The sequence below is a fragment of the Paramisgurnus dabryanus genome, chromosome 3 (assembly GCF_030506205.2).
Source record: "Paramisgurnus dabryanus chromosome 3, PD_genome_1.1, whole genome shotgun sequence".
In the NCBI taxonomy this organism is placed as follows: Eukaryota; Metazoa; Chordata; class Actinopteri; order Cypriniformes; family Cobitidae; genus Paramisgurnus; species Paramisgurnus dabryanus.
The window spans coordinates 2,406,785-2,430,669 of record NC_133339.1 but is presented as its reverse complement, the minus strand read 5'-3'; the positions used below and the strand labels follow the sequence as shown (position 1 = coordinate 2,430,669).

The 23,885-nt window shown below is 39.0% G+C and overlaps 1 protein-coding gene across 1 annotated transcript in view; it reads right to left on the bottom strand.

Annotated features, from left to right (window-relative positions):
- Nucleotides 1-1,587: 1,587 nt before the first annotated feature.
- The window catches only part of LOC135734107 (Fc receptor-like protein 2), a 91,589-nt gene continuing 69,291 nt past the window's right edge, over nucleotides 1,588-23,885 (bottom strand). Inside the window, exons 4-9 of the mRNA XM_073813738.1 lie at nucleotides 8,705-8,974; nucleotides 4,472-4,597; nucleotides 4,205-4,387; nucleotides 3,815-4,093; nucleotides 1,787-2,038; nucleotides 1,588-1,733 (exon numbers count right to left, since the gene is read on the bottom strand). Coding sequence (XP_073669839.1) covers nucleotides 1,588-1,733; nucleotides 1,787-2,038; nucleotides 3,815-4,093; nucleotides 4,205-4,387; nucleotides 4,472-4,597; nucleotides 8,705-8,974 — 1,256 coding nt within the window. The remainder of the gene's footprint in view (nucleotides 1,734-1,786; nucleotides 2,039-3,814; nucleotides 4,094-4,204; nucleotides 4,388-4,471; nucleotides 4,598-8,704; nucleotides 8,975-23,885) is intronic.

Genomic DNA, 23,885 nt, shown 5'->3' with positions numbered 1-23,885 from the left:
ATGGGTGGATGGAACTTTCTGGTGATTGTTCTTCTTTTTCATTGTGTGCTGTGTAACACGATGTGTGTGGTTTATTTAATTTGAGTGCACAGTGGTGTGTGTGTGTGTGTGTGTGTGTGTGTGTGTGTGTGTGTGTGTGTGCCTATGTGGACCCAAGTCGAGATTAAGAGCCCCTCTCTCCTGTTGGGAACCTCTGCCCTGCTTAATGTATTTGCATTTAACATTAACTTTTCAGTTTTTGTGTGTTTGCAGTGTGGTTGCCATGAATCTGAAGTGGAGTGATAAGATACATGATTGAGTGCTTATTTTAATGAGATTAAGTAATACAATTATTTTTGTATTATACTCACGTCTCTTGTTTACTCTTTCTTCGTTTTAAACGAGGAGTGAACCTGTGTGCTTTCCCACCCTTCTGGGTGTAATGAGCATTTCCCCGGGTGCAAGTCCTGGGGTGGCATAGTTGGAGTTCAAATATCAAATCTCTCCTTTTGTTCCAAAGCTATACCATCACGCCACATTAAATTTAGATTTAAAGTCTGTGAAATGTGTTTTCTAAGCCTTTTTAACTTTCATGACAAAAACAAGACATCTAGTCAGCATGTGGAGGACCCAGAGCACCATAACTCTGTTGGATGTGATTCAGAAGTGACACAGAGGTCGCCTATGGCAATTGCGGAGCTACTGTATGGGTCTTGCCTATAGATGGTTTCATTGGACACATGAGCTTCCAATCTGTATTTATTCATAAGTCTGGCTAGTGGCTTGACTGATCTCACAGACAGAAAGAACTTCAAATGTTGGAATTATATTTTTGTCTACCAAAAACATTTAAACATGTGCTTTTAGATATTTTTTTTCAAGGGATAGTTCACCCAAAAATGAAAATATGTTTTTTTATATCTTCCTTTGTGTTTATCAGAACAAAGAAATGTATACAGATTGTAACAACATAAGAGTAAATGATGACAGGATTTTCATTTTTGGGTGAACTGTCCCTTTAAGATCATGAAAAAATGTCATTCAAGTGACATCTAAGTCTTCTAATCTCATAATTATGACTGTTATTAAATATTACATTTTTAAAGCACATGACGGAAATAGGCTACCATACAAACTAAAAAACTGCTTACAAAAGTCATGACTGTGTCACTACATGCATACAGTGTGTATCTGAATTAAAAAATCAGAAGGAGAGAGACAGGTTGATTTCAATTTATTTTGCATAGCACTTTTCAATCTAATTCATATATTTCAAACTCACTATGAAGAAAAGTGTCTGACAAATCCCTCAGTGAGCAAGCTAAGGGTGACAATAATAAGCAAAATGAACAAAGATGTTTAAGTAGATGAAGAACAAACATTAGAAAAATCCAAATCAAAGGATCTGTACAGACGGAGATGAGCATCACTATGATACAAATTATTGAGGCCACAACAAATTAAACACAACTCATCAATCATAAAGACATCAATGTTATTTTATACAAATATAATCCAGCTACATCCAGTGATAATGACAATATGAACTAATTTGTTTAATTCAGTATAATAATCGAATATAATGACCCAATAAATCAGACAGATGTTTCACCTCTCAGTCTGTAGCATTTGACACCCAGCACGACTGACGCTATCAGATATGGACAAACTGCCAATGGAAAAGTAAAACTCTTGAGGCCAAACATCTCCTGATAAAAACCTGAAACTGAAACACATGTTATCATGCAGTATATCTGAACAACAACAACAAACAAAATCACTTGAGATCATTTTTATAGACTCTCACCTCTGACTGAGATCCAGCTCTTTGGAGACTCTCCTCTCTCTGGGTGTTTACAGTAGTAGAAACCCTCATATATCTTTGAGACTGTAGGGATGATCATCATGTCTCCTGTAGTCTGATTCTGCACCACTGATCCATCTTTATAAAATTCAGCTCTCAGTTTAGAGGGTTTTTTATCTCGATATAAACAGTGTAGAGTCAGAGGATCTCCTTCAGTCACAGGATGAACAGGACTGTCCAGAATCACATCAACATCTACACAACAGAAGAAATGACTGATGATTATAAATTATAAAAATATATCAGATTGATTTTTACAATTTACTATCAGCTTGTTATATCTGGTAAAAAGTAAAATTCCATAGACTTAAAATTGGAAAGCATCTTTAACCATAATCTAACCTAACCATAATCTAAATCGAACAACACCTTAGCAACCAGCATTAAAACCCTTGCAACAGCGTTCAGTTGACAGTGTTTGAGAGAAGAGAATTCAAGAATCCTGCCTGTTATTGCAAGATTTTGACAAACTCATTTAATTTATTTTGCTTTTTTTATTCAATCATATTTGTCTGGGTGGTTTATCACTTTTTAGTTGCGTCACAAACTGAGAAGACATTTGATATCAAACTTTTCATGGACTTTAAGTTCTGAATTACACTGATTCTTGAAACTTTGGCAAAAACATGTCCCACTAAGAAAAGTGCTAATTCTGTTGGAAATTAATAAAATTTTCATGAAGAAAAGGAATCAATGTTATAATCAGGGGGTCCTTTGCACACATGTAAGGTTCTTTTATAGGTTTATTTTTATTTTTAATTAATTTAATGATTATATGCTGACCCATTGCCTACAAAATCAGCTGTCCTCGGTTAAGAGATAATCATTTCAACTTGATTAAAAAAGCCAAAAGTAATAATTGAATTAAATAATATATTTACCACATGAAAGAGTACATTGTAATATGTATTAAAAACTACAAACAGTGAGTTTTGAACAATATTTACTATTATTTTGTGATTGCTCAAAATATGTCCCACATATTCGTCACCACCGTCAGATATTTATAAAAAGCAATAAAATCAGACAACTACAGGGTCAACTGCATTCCTGAGGACCCCATTTTCAAACCTTCAGCTCTACTGCATGCTTCAAGATCACTCAAGCTCCTGTATGTTTGCTATTTTCTCTTAAACTTGTCAACACCGTCATCTTTGTAAAAAAAATATTAGATTAGATTATGAAATAAATGTATCATTTTTAAGAAGAGGTCTGAAGTAGCTAGCAACAGAGGGGAAACAAGGTGGCTAATGTGAACAACTCATCTATTTTTTTTATCTATATTAGGTTTTTGTGTCTTTTCTGTCACGTTTTATGTATTTTAGGAAGTTATGATTTGATATTTGTTCATCACAGTGCTCAGGATTGTTATTTTTTGGACCAAATATTTACATAAAGTTTAAGCAAGAAGCCATTGACTTGAGTGGTATACATTTTAGAATAATGAGGCCAATGTCACCACCGTCAGATTAATGTTACCTTCGTCAGACGGAGTTTTATTTGTTTTAAATTAATATGCTTACAATATGTTTCTTCAGTGCTGTTAAGTTATTAAATTAATACTCTCTATTAATACAAAAATATGTTTATTAAATAAAAAATCATTACTTTTTCTATTTATGCTTAAAGTAAATGTTGTATGAGTAATAACTGGAAAAACACCTATTTTATGAAAAAAAAAAAAATACGAACAGAGGAGGTTGCACCAGTAAATTGCTGAACAGCCAAGACCTTGGTCTATAATGATATACCTTCAGATTTTGTAATTTAACTAACTTTTTTCCCAAAATGTAAAGCTGTTTTATCCAAATTCCCAAGAATCAGTGATAAGTGAGTTTATGCATTTATATTTCAAAATGTTTTATTTAATAGCCACTGATTATTGAAATTACTGAATTCTGTTTATGAATTTATTCTTTATGCAGTGACTGTAAAGATTTTTTGCCTTTAAAAAAATAAATACAAACTCACTGTGTACTGAGATATTAACAGGATGAAGTTTCTCTCCAGATTCAGACTGACACCAGTACACTCCAGTATCAGATGTGAAGAGAGATCTGATTGTACATGTAGATGTTGTTCCTGTAGATCTCCAGTCTGATGATGAACAAGGTTTCAGTTTGTCTGTGTATCTTCTCACTGTCCATCCAGTAGAGTTACTGTGATCCTCACAGCTCAGAGAGAGAGATTCAGATGAGAAGTGTTGAGATCTGTTGGGTCTGATGATCAGAGAGACTGAAGGAGAAACACCTGAGAAGAAAATGACAGAAAATCATCTTTATAAGAGATAAATGAATAAATGAATGATATAAGACAGAGTGTAAGAGATTGTTGTTGTTTAGTTGTGTGTAATGAACTCACCAGTGATCCACAGTGTTTGTGTGTTACTGTACTCTGTGTGATAGACTGGATCTCCTCTCTCTGCTCTGCACATATAAACTCCTGTGTGCTTCACAGTCACTGAACTCACTGTGTAGATGCCTTTAGATCCTCCACTGCTGTTTATGAGCTGATAATCATCTTTATTCACTGTAGAGTCAAAATCTCATTTAACCCTTAACAATGTTTTGAATAAACCCAGTTGATGTATTTGTTATGAGATGAATGAGATATTACCTGAGTAAAGACTCTGTACAGTGAACCAGCTGAATGTCCAGCCTGTAGATGAATTTATAACCTCACACATCAGAGTCACTGAATCTCCTTCAGTCAACCACTGCTGTGGAGAAACACTTAAAACTGTCTGTGGTTTATCTGAAAGTGATCAATCTCTCATGAATAACATGTTACACTTCATCTCTTCACACTAATAATGATGAACAAACATATAAACTCACCTGATGATACAGTCAGTGTAACAGCATCACTCATCTCAGTGTTGTGTTCACGTATCTTTCCTCTACAGGTGTATTTACCACTGTCAGTCTGTTGAATGTTGTTGATTTTACACTCTTGTGAGTTGCATTGTGTGATTATATTTCTGTTATTTGTCTTCTTTACAGTCCAGCTGTATGTCCACTCAGTGTCTCCTGTATCCTGTATGTCACATCTCAGAGTAACAGTTTCTCCTCTGAACAGCTGTGTGTCAGGATCAACAATTACTACAGGTTTAAGATTCTCTGTACAAACACAATAATTTTTTTAAAATTAATTTATTATATCATCATGTAAAATGCTTAACAAAACACATGTACACAACCTTTCATATATTTAAACACTTGATTTGATTTAAACAAAGACCATAGTTGGGGAAACAGCAAACATTTCTCAATTGACAAAAAAACGGGTTGTAAAAAAACTTTGACGGTCATGTTTGTTTCAAACCTGCATGAATTTCTTTTTCTCCAAAAAGGCACAACGAATAAATATAAAAAAAAATGCTGCTATTTTTTTCACTTAATAAAAGTGAATCAGGAGTAGGGTTGGGAACCGAGAACAGTTTCTTATTCAGAACCGGTTCTGTTTTTAAAAGGAATCGGAACCGCACGGAATTATTAAAGGAACAGTATGTGGCCAAAACTGGTATTGCAATCACAAAACGTGTGGCTAAAACTGGTACTGCAATCACACAACTGGTGGCCAATACACAAATTGACAACATAAACATCAGTTGAGGGCTGCAACTCCACTTTTTAATTGACAATATCCTGTCCAGACCAATGTTGTCAGTGATATAAGTATTTGAAATGAAAATGATTTCTACCATAAAGACTCAGAAGGCAAGTGAACGTTTGAATGACATTTATTCCATGTTGAATTAAAAGACAGAAATTCAAATCAGACTCAATTAAATGGATGCTTGAGTCTCGTATAGATTCTTTTGGCGTATGCCCCGCCTTTCGTCCGGGTCTAGCTGTAGTCCGGCAGATCCTGCCTGATGTTGAAGGCAGGGGCGGAGCCTACCCCCGGACAAAAGAACAGGGAACAACCTGGTGGTGGTGGGGAGGATGGAGGCGAACTTCAGCTACGACACCTACGGGCAGCAGGAGAGAGTGTTAGTTCAGCGTTTAAATAGTCGGCATTGAGCTGTGATTGGTAAGCCGATTTTATGAATGAATGACGTGGTATTAGAGTCTTCCTGGTAAAACTTACGCTGACGCTTTCATTTCTTAATGTCTAGTGACATATCACGGCCATTTTATGATTAATTGATATACATTTCTTACATACTGTTCCTTTAAGTTTTTAAGTGCTTAATTTCTTAATATTTGTTTCACAATTCATGTCTAAAATCATGCGGAAAACGTGACCGTGTTGCTTTCCTTTTCTTCAAAGAGTTTGGGCGCTCCAGAGCGTCTGTCGCTAAGTAACCTTAGCATTGCTTGACGTTGTGAAGAGCAGCCACCGGGGTAAAACAAATCGGCGTCTATGAACACGCACATTTGTTAAGAAACGTAAATCTGATTTAAATTTCAAAATGCATTATATTGAGTTTATTTATCTTAGTTTGGGAGGAGCATGGTCATGTGATCCAATCAATCAGTGCAAAGAGGTGCCTATAAATAGCAGTCCCATTTTTTTTGCAGCATCTCTCCTCCACCCCATCACCTCACTCTCATCTAGTTTTATTTATCCCAGTTAAAGAGGGGGGAGTACTCTGGCTTTGAGCTAAAATTCTGAGCTCGGAGCCCTCTCCTCGGACAGCACGCCAAATATGCTTTATCTCATTTCCTATCGATTACATGTTAATGCAAACTCGTGATATATACATTATATTGATGCCTATATGCATCAATGCGTGCATGCAGCTGTGCACATACAAAAATTATATCCTGTACAAGTAATATGACAAAACACTTGCTCCAGCATATATAAATCTCTAATCATTTGTTTTGAATGTTTGAGAACTACTGCTCCTAACATGTCCACATCATCAGGTAAGATCTTACAAGGGCTACTTCAACAGGAATAAATTATATAGTGACTGAAAATATTAATTCACTTTACATTTAAAATATTTTGAAAGTGATAAATAAACACAAATGGAATTGTTTAAGTATATTGTGCATTATTATTCCTGTTTATTTTATTATGTAGAATCTGAAACGGCAATCACATAACTGGAACTGAAATCGGAACAATAAAATTTCTTACGATACCCAACCCTAATCAGGAGCACCCCTTCAAGATGACATTAAAGCAAAATAAAGTTTTTCCAATTCTTCTAAAGCTGTTCAACTCATTTTGTGTAACAAGTAAATAGAAGATGAAGTTATAAAGATTTGGAATAACATAGAGGACAGCAAATTATGGCAAAAATATTTTTGACATTAGAAATTTCTAACAACCCATAACAGACTGTCAGATTAAATTCAGTCTACAGTGACTGAGATCAATGTCATCTCTCACCTTTAACATTTATCAACAGTCCATCACTGTAGTCTGTGTAATAGTCTGGTTTTCCTCTTCCAGCTCTACACCAGTACTGACCTCCATCTGAAACTTTAACACTGTGGATTGTGTAAAAGTTTGTTTCTGTTGTCGTCTCCTCAGTGTTTTGTGTGTGTTTGTACCAGTAAAACTTCCATCCAGTAGACCAATGATCAATGTGACACTTCAGAGTCACTGTGTTACCTGTCAGTAAAGATCCTTCAGTATCTGATGTGAGTTTAGGTTTTGATCCTGCAGGAGAATAAAACACAGAGTCTCTGTTTATAGTGTAACACTCAGACTTAAACACTTCAGTTGTGTCTTTATACCACAGATATCTTCAGTTTCTGTACTGATCGTCTATCTCACACTTCAGTCTTTTCACTGAACACTGATGTTTCTTTTTGCATAGGAAAAGTTAAAGGTAGCTTTTTGTCAGGGCTTGACATTAACACTCGCCAACACGCCGGATGCGGGTAGATTTCGGCTATGGCGGGTAAGACAGCCAATCCAACTAGTCACTTTGGCAGGTTGAATATATTTTTTATTGTAGTTTTCTTAAAAGTTATGCAGACTTATAAACAATGTGCAATGCGACATTGGGAAAATACAACTTCCATGAGCACTCTCTGCACCCAGCGCATACTGAGACCATTTGTTGCGTACACACTCTCTGGGCAAGAGCGGAGAGAAATTCATACAGTAGCGCATACCTGAATGCACACATCCCAGTTTTGTCCAAAATCAAAGGAAACCCAGCAGTGGAGAGGTTTGCAGCTCGCGCATCATTTTAATAAAAGCTACTTTGTGCAACAATAATGCCCTCTCGACATTTGCCAATAAAAGTCTTACATAAGGTTGAACAGAAACCACAATCAAGCATAAATTTACTGCTGTTGTTAATAAATATTTAAAGTGTTTGTCTAGGGTTTTCGTGTTTATCTTTTCAGTTAATCTCTACACCCCTGCTTCACTTTTAATATATTCATTAGAATTTAATCTATTTACGCCTTACTTAGCATGTTTTTTATGCACCTAAATATATGAAATGATCCATACTGATATACCAGCTAAATAATGTAGTCTTAATTTGAGGTGGTCAGTCTACATCTAATCTAGCTAAATCAAGTCAAATTAGTCAAATTAAAGTAATTTTAGGATGCCAAAGTCAAGTTTAATCATATGAAATCTATTTTACCAACAACTAAATTTTGGCCAGTGAAAATGCTGAGTGGCTAGTAACTTTGAAAACCAACTAGCCACTTTGGCTGGTGAGCAAAAAAGTTAATGTCAAGCCTTGCTTTTAGTATATTCAACGTTCAATACAGTTGCCGCTTAAATATTAATATTTTATTTCATAATAATGAGTGTATATTTTGTTGTATAGGTCAGGTCCCTCTTGTAGAAGTAATTTTAATCCTGTGTATATAACCTGAGTTGACTATATATATATATTGACTTTATATTGTGAATGATGATAAACAGACTCACCTGATACTGTCAGTGTAGCTTCATTACTGATGTGTGAGTATCGTGATCCTCTGGTCTCTGTTCCTCTACAGGTGTATTTACCTGCGTCAGACTCACTAACAGATCTGATTGTGTAATACTGAAGTTTATTCTGCTGGATGATTGAATCTTTATACCAGCTGTACTGCCAGCTGCTGACTCCTCCTCCATTGATGACACATCTTAGATTGACAGTTTCTCCTCTGTATACAAGATCATCAGGCCAAACAGACACTTGAGCTGTTGGTCTTTCTGTACAATAACAACAATTCACATTGAAAATAATGTCAAATAAACACTTGATTGCAAACTGTGTTGGGTGTAACTTGTTACTAAGTAATTAATTGCTGTAATTTAATTACTTTTCCATTGAAAAAGTAAATTAAGGGATTACTCTTATTTTTCCAGTAATTACATTACATTTACTTCAGATGTAATTGAACTACATACTGTGTCTGGACCGTAGAACAATTATATATAATACAATAGTGCATTTAACATCAAAATACTATAAGGTCTAATGTTTAAAATGTTTTTTATGAATCCTTCTCACTTTAAATATTTTGGTAAGAATAATAGCAATACTCTAGTTTTCAATTATCACTGGTTGGTTATTAGCATTAATATTACTAACATGTTGGCTGTTTATTAGTACCTAAATAGCACATATTAATGCCTTATTATGCAAAACCTTATTCTACATCCTTAACCATGCCCTTTTCGGTCAATACTTAAAATAAAAAAACTTTAATTAGCAGTATATAAAGTATATTTAGGCAAAAGTAGTTGATAGTTAGTTTTTAGAGAGAATTGGACCCTAAAGTGGTACCAGAATAATTGATGTACTTTTATATGATTTGTTCAAGCCATTTCAAGCCTATCTTTGTATCATTTACTAAATAGGATTTAGAAAGTATAAAGTAAGTAATCAAATACTTTTTGGAGAGAGTAATTTGTACAGTAAGCCAATTACATGATTGAATATGTAATTACAGTGCATTGAAAATGCGCTGTACTGTTCTTACTGGGCTTTTTATTATTATTATTACAGTGCATTGAAAATGCGCTGTACTGTTCTTACTGGGCTTTTTATTATTATTATTATTATTAGTGGTGCTTGCATTTATGCAAAGCATCACTATTACTATCTTGCATACTTATTAGTGGTGCTTGCATTTATGCAAAGCATCACTATTACTATTGCTCAGGGATATTATAATTATTAGTGGTGCTTGCATTTATGCAAAGCATCACTATTACTATCTTGCATACTTATTATTATTATGTTGGCTTGAAAAAGCCAACATATTGTTATTGCTTTTAAACTTATTATGTTGGCTTTGAAAAAGCCAATATATTGTTATTGCTATTAAACTTATATCTTATTATTCTACCCCAAAATTTCTGACACTAACTCGTCCTAGGGCTTTCAAGCTACATGCACCAAATTTTCCACAGACCTTCAGACTGGTCTGACTTAGTGTGCTATATCTTTTCTAACTGATGGGACCTTCCAAATTCCTAAACGGGGGGCTCGAACACCCCAAAATTTCCATTGATTTAACATTGAGACAAACTTTGACGGGTCATAGCTGTGAGTGAGAAACTTGTAGAAACTTGTGGCTTATCACATTTAAGGAGGCTGACAGGCTGTGTAAGAACATACCTCACAATGGGGTGTAAGCTGTACCCCTGGGGTGTAAGAGGCCCCCAAAATTTCCCATTGACTTATAATGGGGCAGGAAACATGCCCATAAAAGGGAATAAAAACGTCCCAGATGGCATATCTTCACTTTAGAGTGTCGCAGAGACATGGGGGTGGGCTCATTTTACTCAGGCAACCAATCAGTCTCTTAGGATCACCACAGAGCTATTAAGCCACGCCCCTAGCAACAATTTTGGGTACCCTAGCAACATCTCCCATAGACTACCATTATAAAAAGCCCAGATGCATATCTTTGCACAAGAGTGTCATAGAGACATAGGGGTGGGCTCATTTTACTCAGGCATCCAATCAGTCTCTTAGGATTCTTATTGAGGTATTAAGCCACGCCCCTAGCAACCAAATATGAACACCCTAGCAACATAATAAACAAAGCCTTATATCTCTGGATCTGAACATCATAGAGACATGGGGGTTGGGTCTTTGGGTCATGTTAGCGTCATGCTAGCTCCATGCTATGTCATACTAGCTTCATGCTAGCTTTATGCTAATTTCATGATAAATCTTGATAACTTCATGCTAAATCATGCTAACTTCATGCTAAATCATGCTAACTTCATGTTAAATCTTGTTAGCTGCACACTAAATAGTGCTAGCTTCATGCTAATCATGCTAGCATCATGCTAATCATGCTAGCATCATGCTAATCATGCTAATTTCACGTTAAATCATGTTAGCTTCATGCTAATCATGCTAACCTATGCTTACTTCATGCTAATTGTGCTAGCCTCATGCTAGCTTCATGCTAATCATGCTAACATCATGCTAGCTTCATGCTAATCATGCTAACATCATGCTAGCTTCATGCTAATCATGCTAGAATCATGCTAGCTTCGTGTTAATCATGCTAGTATCATGCTAGCTTCGTGCTAATCATGCTAGCATCCTGCTAGCTTCATGCTAATCATGCTAGCTTCATGCTAATCATGTAAGCATCATGCTAGCTTCATGCTTATCATGCTTATCATGCTAACATCATGTTAGCTTCATGCTAATCATGCTAGAATCATGCTAGTTATTATTCTTCTTAGCACCCCAAAATTTCTGACACTAACTCGTCCTAGAGCTTTCAAGCTACATGCACCAAATTTTCCACAGACCTTCAGACTGGTCTGACTTAGTGTGCTATATCTTTTCTAACTGATGGGACCTTCCGAATTCCTAAACGGGGCGCTCAAACACCCCAAATTTCCCATTTACTTAACATGGAGACAAACTTTGACGGGCCATAGCTGCGAGTGAGAAACTTGTAGAAACTTGTGGCTTACCACATTTAAGGAGGCTGACAGGCTCTGTAAGAACATACATCACATTAAGGTGTAAGCTGTACCCCTGGGGTGTAAGAGGCCCCCAAAATTTCCCATTGACTTATAATGGGGCAGGAAACATGCCCATATAAGGGAGTAAAAGCGTCCCAGATGGAATATCTTTACTTTAGAGTGTCGTATAGACATGGGGGTGGGCTCATTTTACTCAGTCATCCAATCAGTCTCTTAGGATCGCCCCAGAGCTATTAAGCCACGCCCCTAGCAACAATTTTGGGTACCCTAGCAACATCTCCCATAGACTACCATTATAAAAAGCCCAGATGGATATCTTTACACCAGAGTGTCATAGAGACATAGGGGTGGGCTCATTTTACTCAGGCATCCAATCAGTCTCTTAGGATTCCTACTGAGGTATTAAACCACGCCCCTAGCAACCAATTTGAGCACCCTAGCAACATAATAAACAAAGCCTTATATCTCTGGATCTGAACATCATAGAGACATGGGGGTTGGGTCTTTGGGTCATGTTAGCTTCATGCTAGCTCCATGCTAAGTCATACTAGCTTCATGCTAGTTTCATGCTAGCTTTATGCTAATTTCATAATAAATCTTGCTAACTTCATGCTAAATCATGCTAACTTCATGTTAAATCTTGTTAGCTGCACGCTAAATAGTACTAGCTTAATGCTAATCATGCTAGCATCATGCTAATCATGCTAGCTTCACGTTAAATCATGCTAGCTTCATGCTAATCATGCTATTCTCATGCTAACTTCATGTTAATCATGCAAGCCTCGTGCTAGCTTCATGCTAGCTTCATGCTAATCTTGCTAGTTTCATGCTAGCTTCATGCTAATCATGCTAGCATCATGCTAGCTTCATGCTAATCATGCTAGCATCATGCTAGCTTCATGCTAATCATGCTAGAATCATGCTAGTTTCATGCTAATCATGCTAGCTTTATGCTAGCTTCATGCTAATCGTGCTAGCATCATGCTAGCTTCATGCTAATCGTGCTAGCTTCATGCTAGCTACATGCTAATCATGCTAGCATCATGCTAATTAGCTACATGCTAATCATGCTAGCATCATGCTAGCTTCATGCTAATCATGCTAGCTTCATGCTAATCATGCTAGCATCATACTAGCTTCATGCTAATCATGCTAGCATCATGCTAGCTTCATGCTAGCTTCATGCTAATCATGCTAACATCATGCTAGCTACATGCTAATCATGCTAGCATCATGCTAGCTTCATGCTAATCATGCTAGCTTCATGCTAATCATGCTAGCATCATGCTAGCTTCATGCTAATCATGCTAGCATCATGTTAGCATCATGCTAGCTTCATGCTAATCATGCTAGCATCATGCTAGCTTCATGCTAATCATGCTAGCATCATGCTAGCTTCATGCTAATCATGCTAGCATCATGCTAGCTTCATGCTAATCATGCTAGCATCATGCTAGCTACATGCTAATCATGCTAGCATCATGCTAGCTTCATGCTAATCATGCTAGCTTCATGCTAATCATGCTAGCATCATGCTAATCATGCTAGCATCATGCTAGCTTCATGCTAATCATGCTAGCATCATGCTAGCTTCATGCTAGCTTCATGCTAGCTACATGCTAATCATGCTAACATCATGCTAGCTTCATGCTAATCATGCTAGCTTCATGCTAATCATGCTAGCATCATGCTAGCTTCATGCTAATCATGCTAGCATCATGCTAGCTTCATGCTAATCATGCTAGCATCATGCTAGCTTCATGCTAGCTACATGCTAATCATGCTAACATCATGCTAGCTACATGCTAATCATGCTAGCTTCATGTTCGCTTCATGCTAATCATGCTAACATCATGCTAGCTTCATGCTAATCATGCTAGCATCATGCTAGCTTCATGCTAATCATGGTAACATCATGCTACCTTCATGCTAATCATGCTAGCTTCATGCTAGCATCATGGTAGCTTCATGCTAATCATGCTAGCATCATGCTAGCTTCATGCTAATCATGCTAGCATCATGCTAGCTTCATGCTAATCATGGTAGCTTCATGCTAGCTTCATGCTAATCATGTTAGCTTTATACTTAAACATACTAACTGCCAGATAGCCTACTAAACTAAACTTCTGTCAATCTGTTTTAAACGTTCAGGCTACGCTTTTTCAAGCCAACATAAAGTTTGTCTTCAAACTTTAATATCTAGTTATTATTATTCTTTTTCTGAGACCAAAATTACGAACACTAACTCGTCCTAGAGCTTTCAAGCTACATGCACCAAATTTTCCACAGACCTTCAGACTGGTCTGACGGAGTGTGCTATATCTTTTCTAACTGATGGGACCTTCCGAATTCCTAAACGGGGGGCTCGAACACCCCAAAATTTCCATTGACTTAACATTGAGACAAACTTTGACGAGTCATAGCTGTGAGTGAGAAACTTGTAGAAACTTGTGGCTTACCACATTTAAGGAGGCTGACAGGCTCTGTAAGAACATACATCACAATGGGGTGTAAGCTATACCCCTGGGGTGTAAGAGGCCCCCAAAATTTCCCATTGACTTATAATGGGGCAGGAAACATGCCCATATAAGGGAATGAAAGCGTCCCAGATGGAATATCTTTACTTTAGAGTGTCGTAGAGACATGGGGGTGGGCTCATCTTACTCAGTCATCCAATCAGTCTCTTAGGATCGCCCCAGAGATATTAAGCCACGCCCCTAGCAACAATTTTGCGTACCCTAGCAACATCTCCCATAGACTACCATTATAAAAAGCCCAGATGGATATCTTTGCACCAGAGTGTCATAGAGACATAGGGGTGGGCTCATTTTACTCAGGCATCCAATCAGTCTTAATAGGATTCTTATTGAGGTATTAAGCCACGCCCCTAGCAACCAAATATGAGCACCCTAGCAACATAACAAACAAATCCTTATATCTCTGGATCTGAACATCATAGAGACATGGGGGTTGGGTCTTTGGGTCATGTTAGCTTCATGCTAGCTTAATGCTAAGTCATACTAGCTTCATGCTAGTTTCATGCTAGCTTTATGCTAATTTCACAATATATCTTGCTAACTTCATGCTAAATCATGTTAGCTTCATGTTAAATCTTGTTAGCTTCAGGCTAAATAGTGCTAGCTTCATGTTAATCATGTTAGCATCATGTTAATCATGCTAGCTTCATGTTAAATCATGCTAGCTTCATGCTAATCATGTTAACATCATGCTAGCTTCATGTTAATCATGTTAGCCTCATGCTAGCTTCATGCTAATCATGCTAGCCTCATGCTAGCTTCATGCTAATCATGCTAAAATCATGCTAACATCATGCTAGCTTCGTGCTAATCATGCTAACATCATGCTAGCTTCGTGCTAATCATGCTAACATCATGCTAGCTTCGTGCTAATCATGCTAACATCATGCAAGCTTCATGCTAATCATGCTAGCATCATGCTAGCTTGATGCTAATCAAGCTAGCATCATGATAGCTTCATGCTAGTCATGCTAGCTTCATGCTAGTCATATAAGCTTCATGCTAGCTTCATGCTAATCATGCTAGCTTCATGGTAACATCATGCTAATCATGCTAACATCATGCTAGCTTCATGCTAATCATGTTAGCATCATGCTAGCTTCATGCTAATCATGCTAGCATCATGCTAGCTTCATGTTAATTATGCTAGCATCATGCTAGCTTCATGCTAATCATGCTAGCATCATGCTAATCATGCTAACATCATGCTAGCTTCATGCTAATCATGCTAGCATCATGTTAGCTTCATGCTAATCATGTTAGCTTCATGCTAATCATGCTAGCATCATGCTAGCTTCATGTTAATCATGCTAACATCATGCTAGCTTCATGCTAATCATGCTACCATCATGCTAACTTCATGTTAATAATGCTAACATCATGCTAGCTTCTTGCTAATCATGCTAGCTTCATGCTAATCATGCTAGCATCATGCTAGCTTCATGCTAATCATGCTAGCATCATGCTAGCTTCATGTTAATCATGCTAGCATCATGCTAGCTTCATGCTAATCATGCTAACATCATGCTAGCTTCATGCTAGCTTCATGCTAATCATGGTAGCTTCATGCTAACATCATGCTAATCATGCTAACATCATGCTAGCTTCATGCTAATCATGTTAGCATCATGCTAGCTTCATGCTAATCATGCTAGCTTCATGTTAATCATGCTAACATCATGCTAGCTTCATGTTAATCATGCTAGCATCTTGCTAGCTTCATGCTAGCATCATGCTAGCTTCATGCTAATCATGCTAGCATCATGCTAGCTTCATGCTAATCATGCTAACATCATGCTAGCTTCATGCTAATCATGCTAGCATTATGTTAGCTTCATGCTAGTCATGCTAGCATCATGCTAGCATCATGCTAATCATGCTAGCATCATGCTAGCATCATGCTAATCATGCTAGCATCATGCCAGCTTCATGCTTATCATGTTAGCATCATGTTAAATCATGCTACCTTCATACTTAAACATTCTAACAGCCAGATAGCCTACTAAACTAAACTTCTGTCAAACCGTTTTAAACGTTCAAGCTACGCTTTTTCAAGCCAACATAAAGTTTGTCTTCAAACTTTAATATCTAGTTAGTGGTGCTTGCATTTATGCAAGGCATCACTATTACTATTGCTCAGGGATATTATTATTATTTTTATTCTTATTTCTGGACAAAATTTCGGCGCGTAACTCGTCCCGCACGGTTTGTCGCAGACCCATGAAAGAGGGCTCAAATCAACCGGCTTGTTGAGGAGATGGTGGCTATATCTTTTATAAGTGATCGGGTGCAGGGTTTCCGAAAGGGGGGCAAAAAATCACCCGAAAAATCCCATTGACTTAACATTGGGCCGAACTTTGACGAGTCATAGCTCCGCTCAAGGATTTTGTAGAAACATGTGGGTTACAACATTTGAAGAGGGTGGTAGACTCTGTAACAACATACATAACATTGGGGTGTAAGTTGTCCCCCTGGGGTGTAGGAGGCACCCAAAATTTCCCATTGACTTTTAATGGGGCAGGGAACACGCCCATATAAGGGAATAAAATTGTTCCAGATGGGATATCTTTGCTTTACAGTGTTGTAGAGATAAGTGTGTGGGCTCATTTTACTCGGGCATCCAATCAGTCTCTCAGGATCATCTCAGATCTATTAAGCCACGCCCCTAGCAACAATTTTGGGCACCCTAGCAACATCTCCCATAGACTGCCATTAAAAAATGCCCAGATGGATATCTTTGCACCACAGTGTCATAGAGACATGGGGGTGGGCTCATTTTACTCAGACATCCAATCAGTCTCTCAGGATCCTTACATAGGTATTAAGCCACGCCCCTAGCAACCACTTTTGAGCACCCTAGCAACATAAAATTCAAACAGTTATATCTCCGCATCAGAACATCATAGAGACACGGGGGTTGGACCGTTTGACTCGTGACTCGGAGGGTAATCATTATGGAATGCCAATTTTTTCCCTAGCAACCAAATACAGTACCCTAGCAACAGAGTAAACAAAGCCTTATATCTCAGCATCAGAATATTGTAGAGACACGGGGGTTGGACCGTTTGACTCGTGACTCAGAGTGTAATCATTATGGGATGCCAATTTTTTCCCTAGCAACCAAATACAGTACCCTAGCAACAGAGTAAACAAAGCCTTATATCTCAGCATCAGAATATTGTAGAGACACGGGGGTTGGACCGTTTGACTTGTGACTCAGAGTGTAATCATTATGGGATGCCAATTTTTTCCCTAGCAACCAAATACAGTACCCTAGCAACAGAGTAAACAAAGCTTTATATCTCCGCATCAGAACATGGTAGAGACACGGGGGTTGGACCGTTTGACTCGTGACTCGGAGTGTATTCATTATGGGATGCCAATTTTTTCCCTAGCAACCAAATACAGTACCCTAGCAACAGAATAAACAAAGCCTTATATCTCCGCATCAGAACATCATAGAGACACGGGGGTTGGACCGTTTGACTAGTGACTCGGAGTGTAATCATTATGGGATGCCAATTTTTTCCCTAGCAACCAAATACAGTACCCTAGCAACAGAGTAAACAAAGCCTTATATCTCCGCATCAGAACATCGTAGAGACACGGGGGTTGGACCGTTTGACTAGTGACTCGGAGTGTAATCATTATGGGATGCCAATTTTTTCCCTAGCAACCAAATACAGTACCCTAGCAACAGAGTAAACAAAGCCTTATATCTCAGCATCAGAACATCGTAGAGACACGGGGGTTGGACCATTTGACTCGTGGCTCAGAGTGTAATCACTATGGGATGCCAATTTTTTCCCTAGCAACCAAATACAGTACCCTAGCAACAGAGTAAACAAAGCCTTATATCTCCGCATCAGAACATCTTAGAAACACGGGGGTTGGACCGTTTGACTCGTGACTGAGAGTGTAATCACTATGGGATGCCAATTTTTCCCTAGCAACCAAATACAGTACCCTAGCAACAGAGTAAACAAAGCCTTATATCTCCGCATCAGAACATTGTAGAGACATGGGGGTTGGACCGTTTGACTTGTGACTCGGCGGGTAATCACTAGTGGATGCCATTTTTTCCCTAGCAACCAAATACAGTACCCTAGCAACAGAGTAAACAAAGCCTTATATCTCCGCATCAGAACATCGTAGAGACACAGGGGTTGGACCGTTTGACTCGTGACTCAGAGGGTAATCACCAGTGGATGCCAATTTTCCCCCTAGCAACCAAATAAAGTACCCTAGCAACAGTGTAAACAAAGCCTTATATCTCCGCAGCAGAACATCGTACAGACACAGGGGTTGGACCATTTTACTTGTGACTCGGCATGTAATCACTAGTGGATGCCAATTTTTTCCCTAGCAACCAAATACAGTACCCTAGCAACAGAGTAAACAAAGCCTTATATCTCCGCATCAGAACATCGTCGAAACACAGGGGTTGGACCGTTTGACTTGTGACTTGGAGTGTAATCACCAGTGGATGGCAATTTTTTCCCTAGCAACCAAATACAGTACCCTAGCAACCGGATAAACATAGCCTTATATCTCCGCATCAGAACATCGTAGAGACACGGGAGTTGGATCGTTTTACTTTTGGCTTGGAGTATAATCATATATGTTACCCAGAATTTTGCCACGGCAAGCACCACTCACATTTTCTTCAGGAAATGTACCTATCTAGTTATTAGTGGTGCTTGCATTTATGCAAGGCATCACTATTATTATTGCTCATACTTATTATTAGTGGTGCTTGCATTTATGCAAGGCATCACTATTACTATTGCTCATACTTATTATTTATTTATATCTTTATTTATTATTCTTATATCTGGACACTTTTTCGGCGCGTAACTCGTCCCACACGGTTTGTCGTAGACCAATAAAACAGGGCTCAAAATGACCGGCTTATTGAGGACACGTCTGCTATGACTTTTATAAGGGATCGGGTGCAGGATTTCCGAAAGGGGGGCGAAAAACCACCCGAAAAATCCCATTGACTTAACATTGCGCCCAACTTTGACGAGTCATAGCTCCGCTCAAGGATTTTATAGAAACATGTGGGTTACAACATTTGAAGAGGGTGGTAGACTCTGTAACAACATGGATCACAATGGGGTGTAAGTTGTACCCCTGGGGTGTAAGAGGTGCCCAAAAATGCCCAATGAAAAGTCAATGGGGCAAAATCCCATAGACTTAACATTGGAAAAATTTTGACGCGTCATAGGTATGAGTGAGGATTTCATAGAAACATGTGGGTTACATTATTTGAAGAGGGTGGTAGGCTATGTAAGAACATACATGACATTGGGGTGTAAGTTGTACCCCTGGGGTGTAAGAGGCACCCGAAAATTCCCATTGACTTATAATGGGGCAGGAAACATGCCCATATAAGGGAATAAAAAAGTTCCAGATGGGATATCTTCGCTTTACAATGTCGTAGAGACACGGGGGTTGGACCGTTTTACTCATGACTCAGAGTGTAATCATTATGGGATGCCAATTTTTTCCCTAGCAACCAAATACAGTACCCTAGCAACAGAGTAAACAAAGCCTTATATCTCCGCATCAGAACATCGTAGAGACACGGGGGTTGGACCTTTTGACTTGTGACTCGGAGTGTAATCATTATGGGATGCCATTTTTTTCCCTAGCAACCAAATACAGTACCCTAGCAACAGTGTAAACAAAGCCTTATATCTCCGCATCAGAACATCGTAGAGACACGGGGGTTGGACCGTTTGACTCGTGACTCGGAGTGTAATCATTATGGGATGCCATTTTTTTCCCTAGCAACCAAATACAGTACCCTAGCAACAGAGTAAACAAAGCCTTATATCTCCGCACCAGAACATCGTAGAGACACGGGGGTTGGACCGTTTGACTAGTGACTCAGAGTGTAATCATTATGGGATGCCAATTTTTTCCCTAGCAACCAAATACAGTACCCTAGCAACAGAGTAAACAAAGCCTTATATCTCCGCATCAGAACATCGTAGAGACACGGGGGTTGGACCGTTTGACTCGTGACTCGGAGTGTAATCATTATGGGATGCCAATTTTTTCCCTAGCAACCAAATACAGTACCCTAGCAACAGAGTAAACAAAACCTTATATCTCCGCATCAGAACATCGTAGAGACACGGGGGTTGGACCGTTTGACTTGTGACTCAGAGTGTAATCATTATGGGATGCCAATTTTTTCCCTAGCAACCAAATACAGTACCCTAGCAACAGAGTAAACAAAGCCTTATATCTCCGCATCAGAACATCGTAGAGACACGGGGGTTGGACCGTTTGACTCGTGACTCAGAGTGTAATCATTATGGGATGCCAATTTTTCCCTAGCAACCAAATACAGTACCCTAGCAACAGAGTAAACAAAGCCTTATATCTCCGCATCAGAACATCGTAGAGACACGGGGGTTGGACCGTTTGACTCGTGACTCAGAGTGTAATCATTATGGGATGCCATTTTTTTCCCTAGCAACCAAATACAGTACCCTAGCAACAGAGTAAACAAAGCCTTATATCTCAGCATCAGAACATCGTAGAGACACGGGGGTTGGACCGTTTGACTCGTGAATCAGAGTGTAATCACTAGTGGATGCCAATTTTTTCCCTAGCAACCAAATACAGTACCCTAGCAACAGTGTAAACAAAGCCTTATATCTCCGCATCAGAACATCGTAGAGACACGGGGGTTGGACCGTTTGACTCGTGACTCAGAGTGTAATCATTATGGGATGCCAATTTTTTCCCTAGCAACCAAATACAGTACCCTAGCAACAGAGTAAACAAAACCTTATATCTCCGCATCAGAACATCGTAGAGACACGGGGGTTGGACCGTTTGACTCGTGACTCAGAGTGTAATCATTATGGGATGCCAATTTTTCCCTAGCAACCAAATACAGTACCCTAGCAACAGAGTAAACAAAGCCTTATATCTCCGCATCAGAACATCGTAGAGACACGGGGGTTGGACCGTTTGACTCGTGACTCAGAGTGTAATCATTATGGGATGCCATTTTTTTCCCTAGCAACCAAATACAGTACCCTAGCAACAGAGTAAACAAAGCCTTATATCTCCGCATCAGAACATCGTAGAGACACGGGGGTTGGACCGTTTGACTCGTGAATCAGAGTGTAATCACTAGTGGATGCCAATTTTTTCCCTAGCAACCAAATACAGTACCCTAGCAACAGTGTAAACAAAGCCTTATATCTCCGCATCAGAACATCGTAGAGACACGGGGGTTGGACCGTTTTACCCGTGAATCGGCATGTAATCACTAGTGGATGCCAATTTTTTCCCTAGCAACCAAATACAGTACCCTAGCAACAGTGTAAACAAAGCCTTATAACTCAGCATCAGAACATCGTAGAGACACGGGGGTTGGACCGTTTTACTCGTGACTCGGCATGTAATCACTAGTGGATGCCAATTTTTTTCCCTAGCAACCAAATACAGTACCCTAGCAACAGTGTAAACAAAGCCTTATATCTCTGCATCAGAACATCGTAGAGACACGGGGGTTGGACCGTTTTACTCGTGACTCGGCATGTAATCACTAGTGGATGCCAATTTTTTCCCTAGCAACCAAATACAGTACCCTAGCAACAGTGTAAACAAACCCTTATATCTCCGCATCAGAACATCGTAGAGACACGGGGGTTGGACCGTTTGACTTGTGACTTAGAGTGTAATCACCAGTGGATGCCAATTTTTTCCCTAGCAACCAAATACAGTACCCTAGCAACAGTGTAAACAAAGCCTTATATCTCCGCATCAGAACATCGTAGAGACACGGGGGTTGGACCGTTTAACTCGTGACTCTGAGTGTAATCACTAGTGGATAGTGGGTTGGAACGTTTTACTTTTGGGTTGGAGTATAATCATATATTGTCCCGAGAATTTTGCCACGGCAAGCACCACTTCACATTTTCTTCAGGAAATGTACCTATCTAGTTATTAGTGGTGCTTGCATTTATGCAAAGCATCACTATTACTATTCCTCAAAGATATTATTATTAGTGGTGCTTGCATTTATGCAAGGCATCACTATTACTATCTTGCATACTTATTATTATTATTATTATTATTATTATTATTATTATTATTATTCTTTTTCTGGACACTTTTTCGGCGCGTAACTCGTCCCGCACGGTTTAACGTAGTCCCATGAAAGAGGGCTCAAATCGACCGGATTATTGAGGAGAGGTGTGCTATGACTTTTATAAGCGATCGGGTGCAGGATTTCTGAAAGGGGGGCGAAAAACCACCCGAAAAATCCCATTGACTTAACATTGCGCCCAACTTTGACGAGTCATAGCTCCTCTCAAGGATTTTGTTGAAACATGTGGGTTACAACTTTTGAAGAGGGTGGTAGGCTCTGTAAAAACATTGATCACAGTGGGGTGTAAGTTGTACCCCTGGGGTGTAAGAGGTGCCCAAAAATGCCCAATGAAAAGTCAATGGGGCAAAATCCCATAGACTTACCATTGCAAAAATTTTGACGGGTTATAGGTACGAGTGAGGATTCCTTAGAAACATGTGGGTTACTAAATTTGAAGAGGGTGGTAGACTCTGTAAGAACATGGATCACAATGGGGTGTAAGATGTACCCCTGGGGTGTAAGAGGCCCCCAAAATTTCCAATTGACTTATAATGGGGCAGGGAACACGCCCATATAAGGGAATAAAACCGTTCCAGATGGGATATCTTTGCTTTACAGTGTCGTAGAGATAAGTGGGTGGGCTCATTTTACTCGGGCATCCAATCAGTCTCTCAGGATCATCCCAGAGCTATTAAGCCACGCCCCTAGCAACAATTTTGGGCACCCTAGCAACATCTCCCATAGAGTGCCATTATAAAATGCCCAGATGGATATCTTTGCACCACAGTGTCATAGAGACATGGGGGTGGGCTCATTTTACTCAAGCATCCAATCAGTCTCTCAGGATCCTTAAAGACTTACTAAGCCACGCCCCTAGCAACCACTTTTGAGCACCCTAGCAACATAAAATTCAAACAGTTATATCTCGGCATCAGAACATCGTAGAGACACGGGGGTTGGACCGTTTTACTTGTGACTAGGCGTGTAACAATTGGGCACATCATTGGCCACTCCCAAGCCACGCCCCTAGCAACCAAATTTGAGCACCCTAGCAACTGAATAAACAAAGCCTTATATCTCCGCATCAGAACATCGTAGAGACACGGGGGTTGGACCGTTTTATTCGTGACTCGAAGGGTAATCACTAGTTAATGCCAAGAGGTGTTAAGCCACGCCCCTAGCAACCAAATATGAACACCCTAGCAACGGAATAAACAAAGCCTTATATCTCTGGATCCGAACATCATAGAGACATGGGGGTTGGGTGTTTGGGTCATTTTAGCTTCATGCTAGCTTCATGCTAGGTCATACTAGCTTCATGCTAGTTTCATGCTAGCTTTATGCTAATTTCATAATATATCTTGCTAACTTCATGCTAAATAATGTTAGCATCATGCTAGCTTGATGCTTATTTATGTTAGCATCATGCTAGCTTCATGCTAATTTATGTTAGCATCATGCTAGCTTCATGCTAATTCATGTTAACATAATGCTAGCTTCA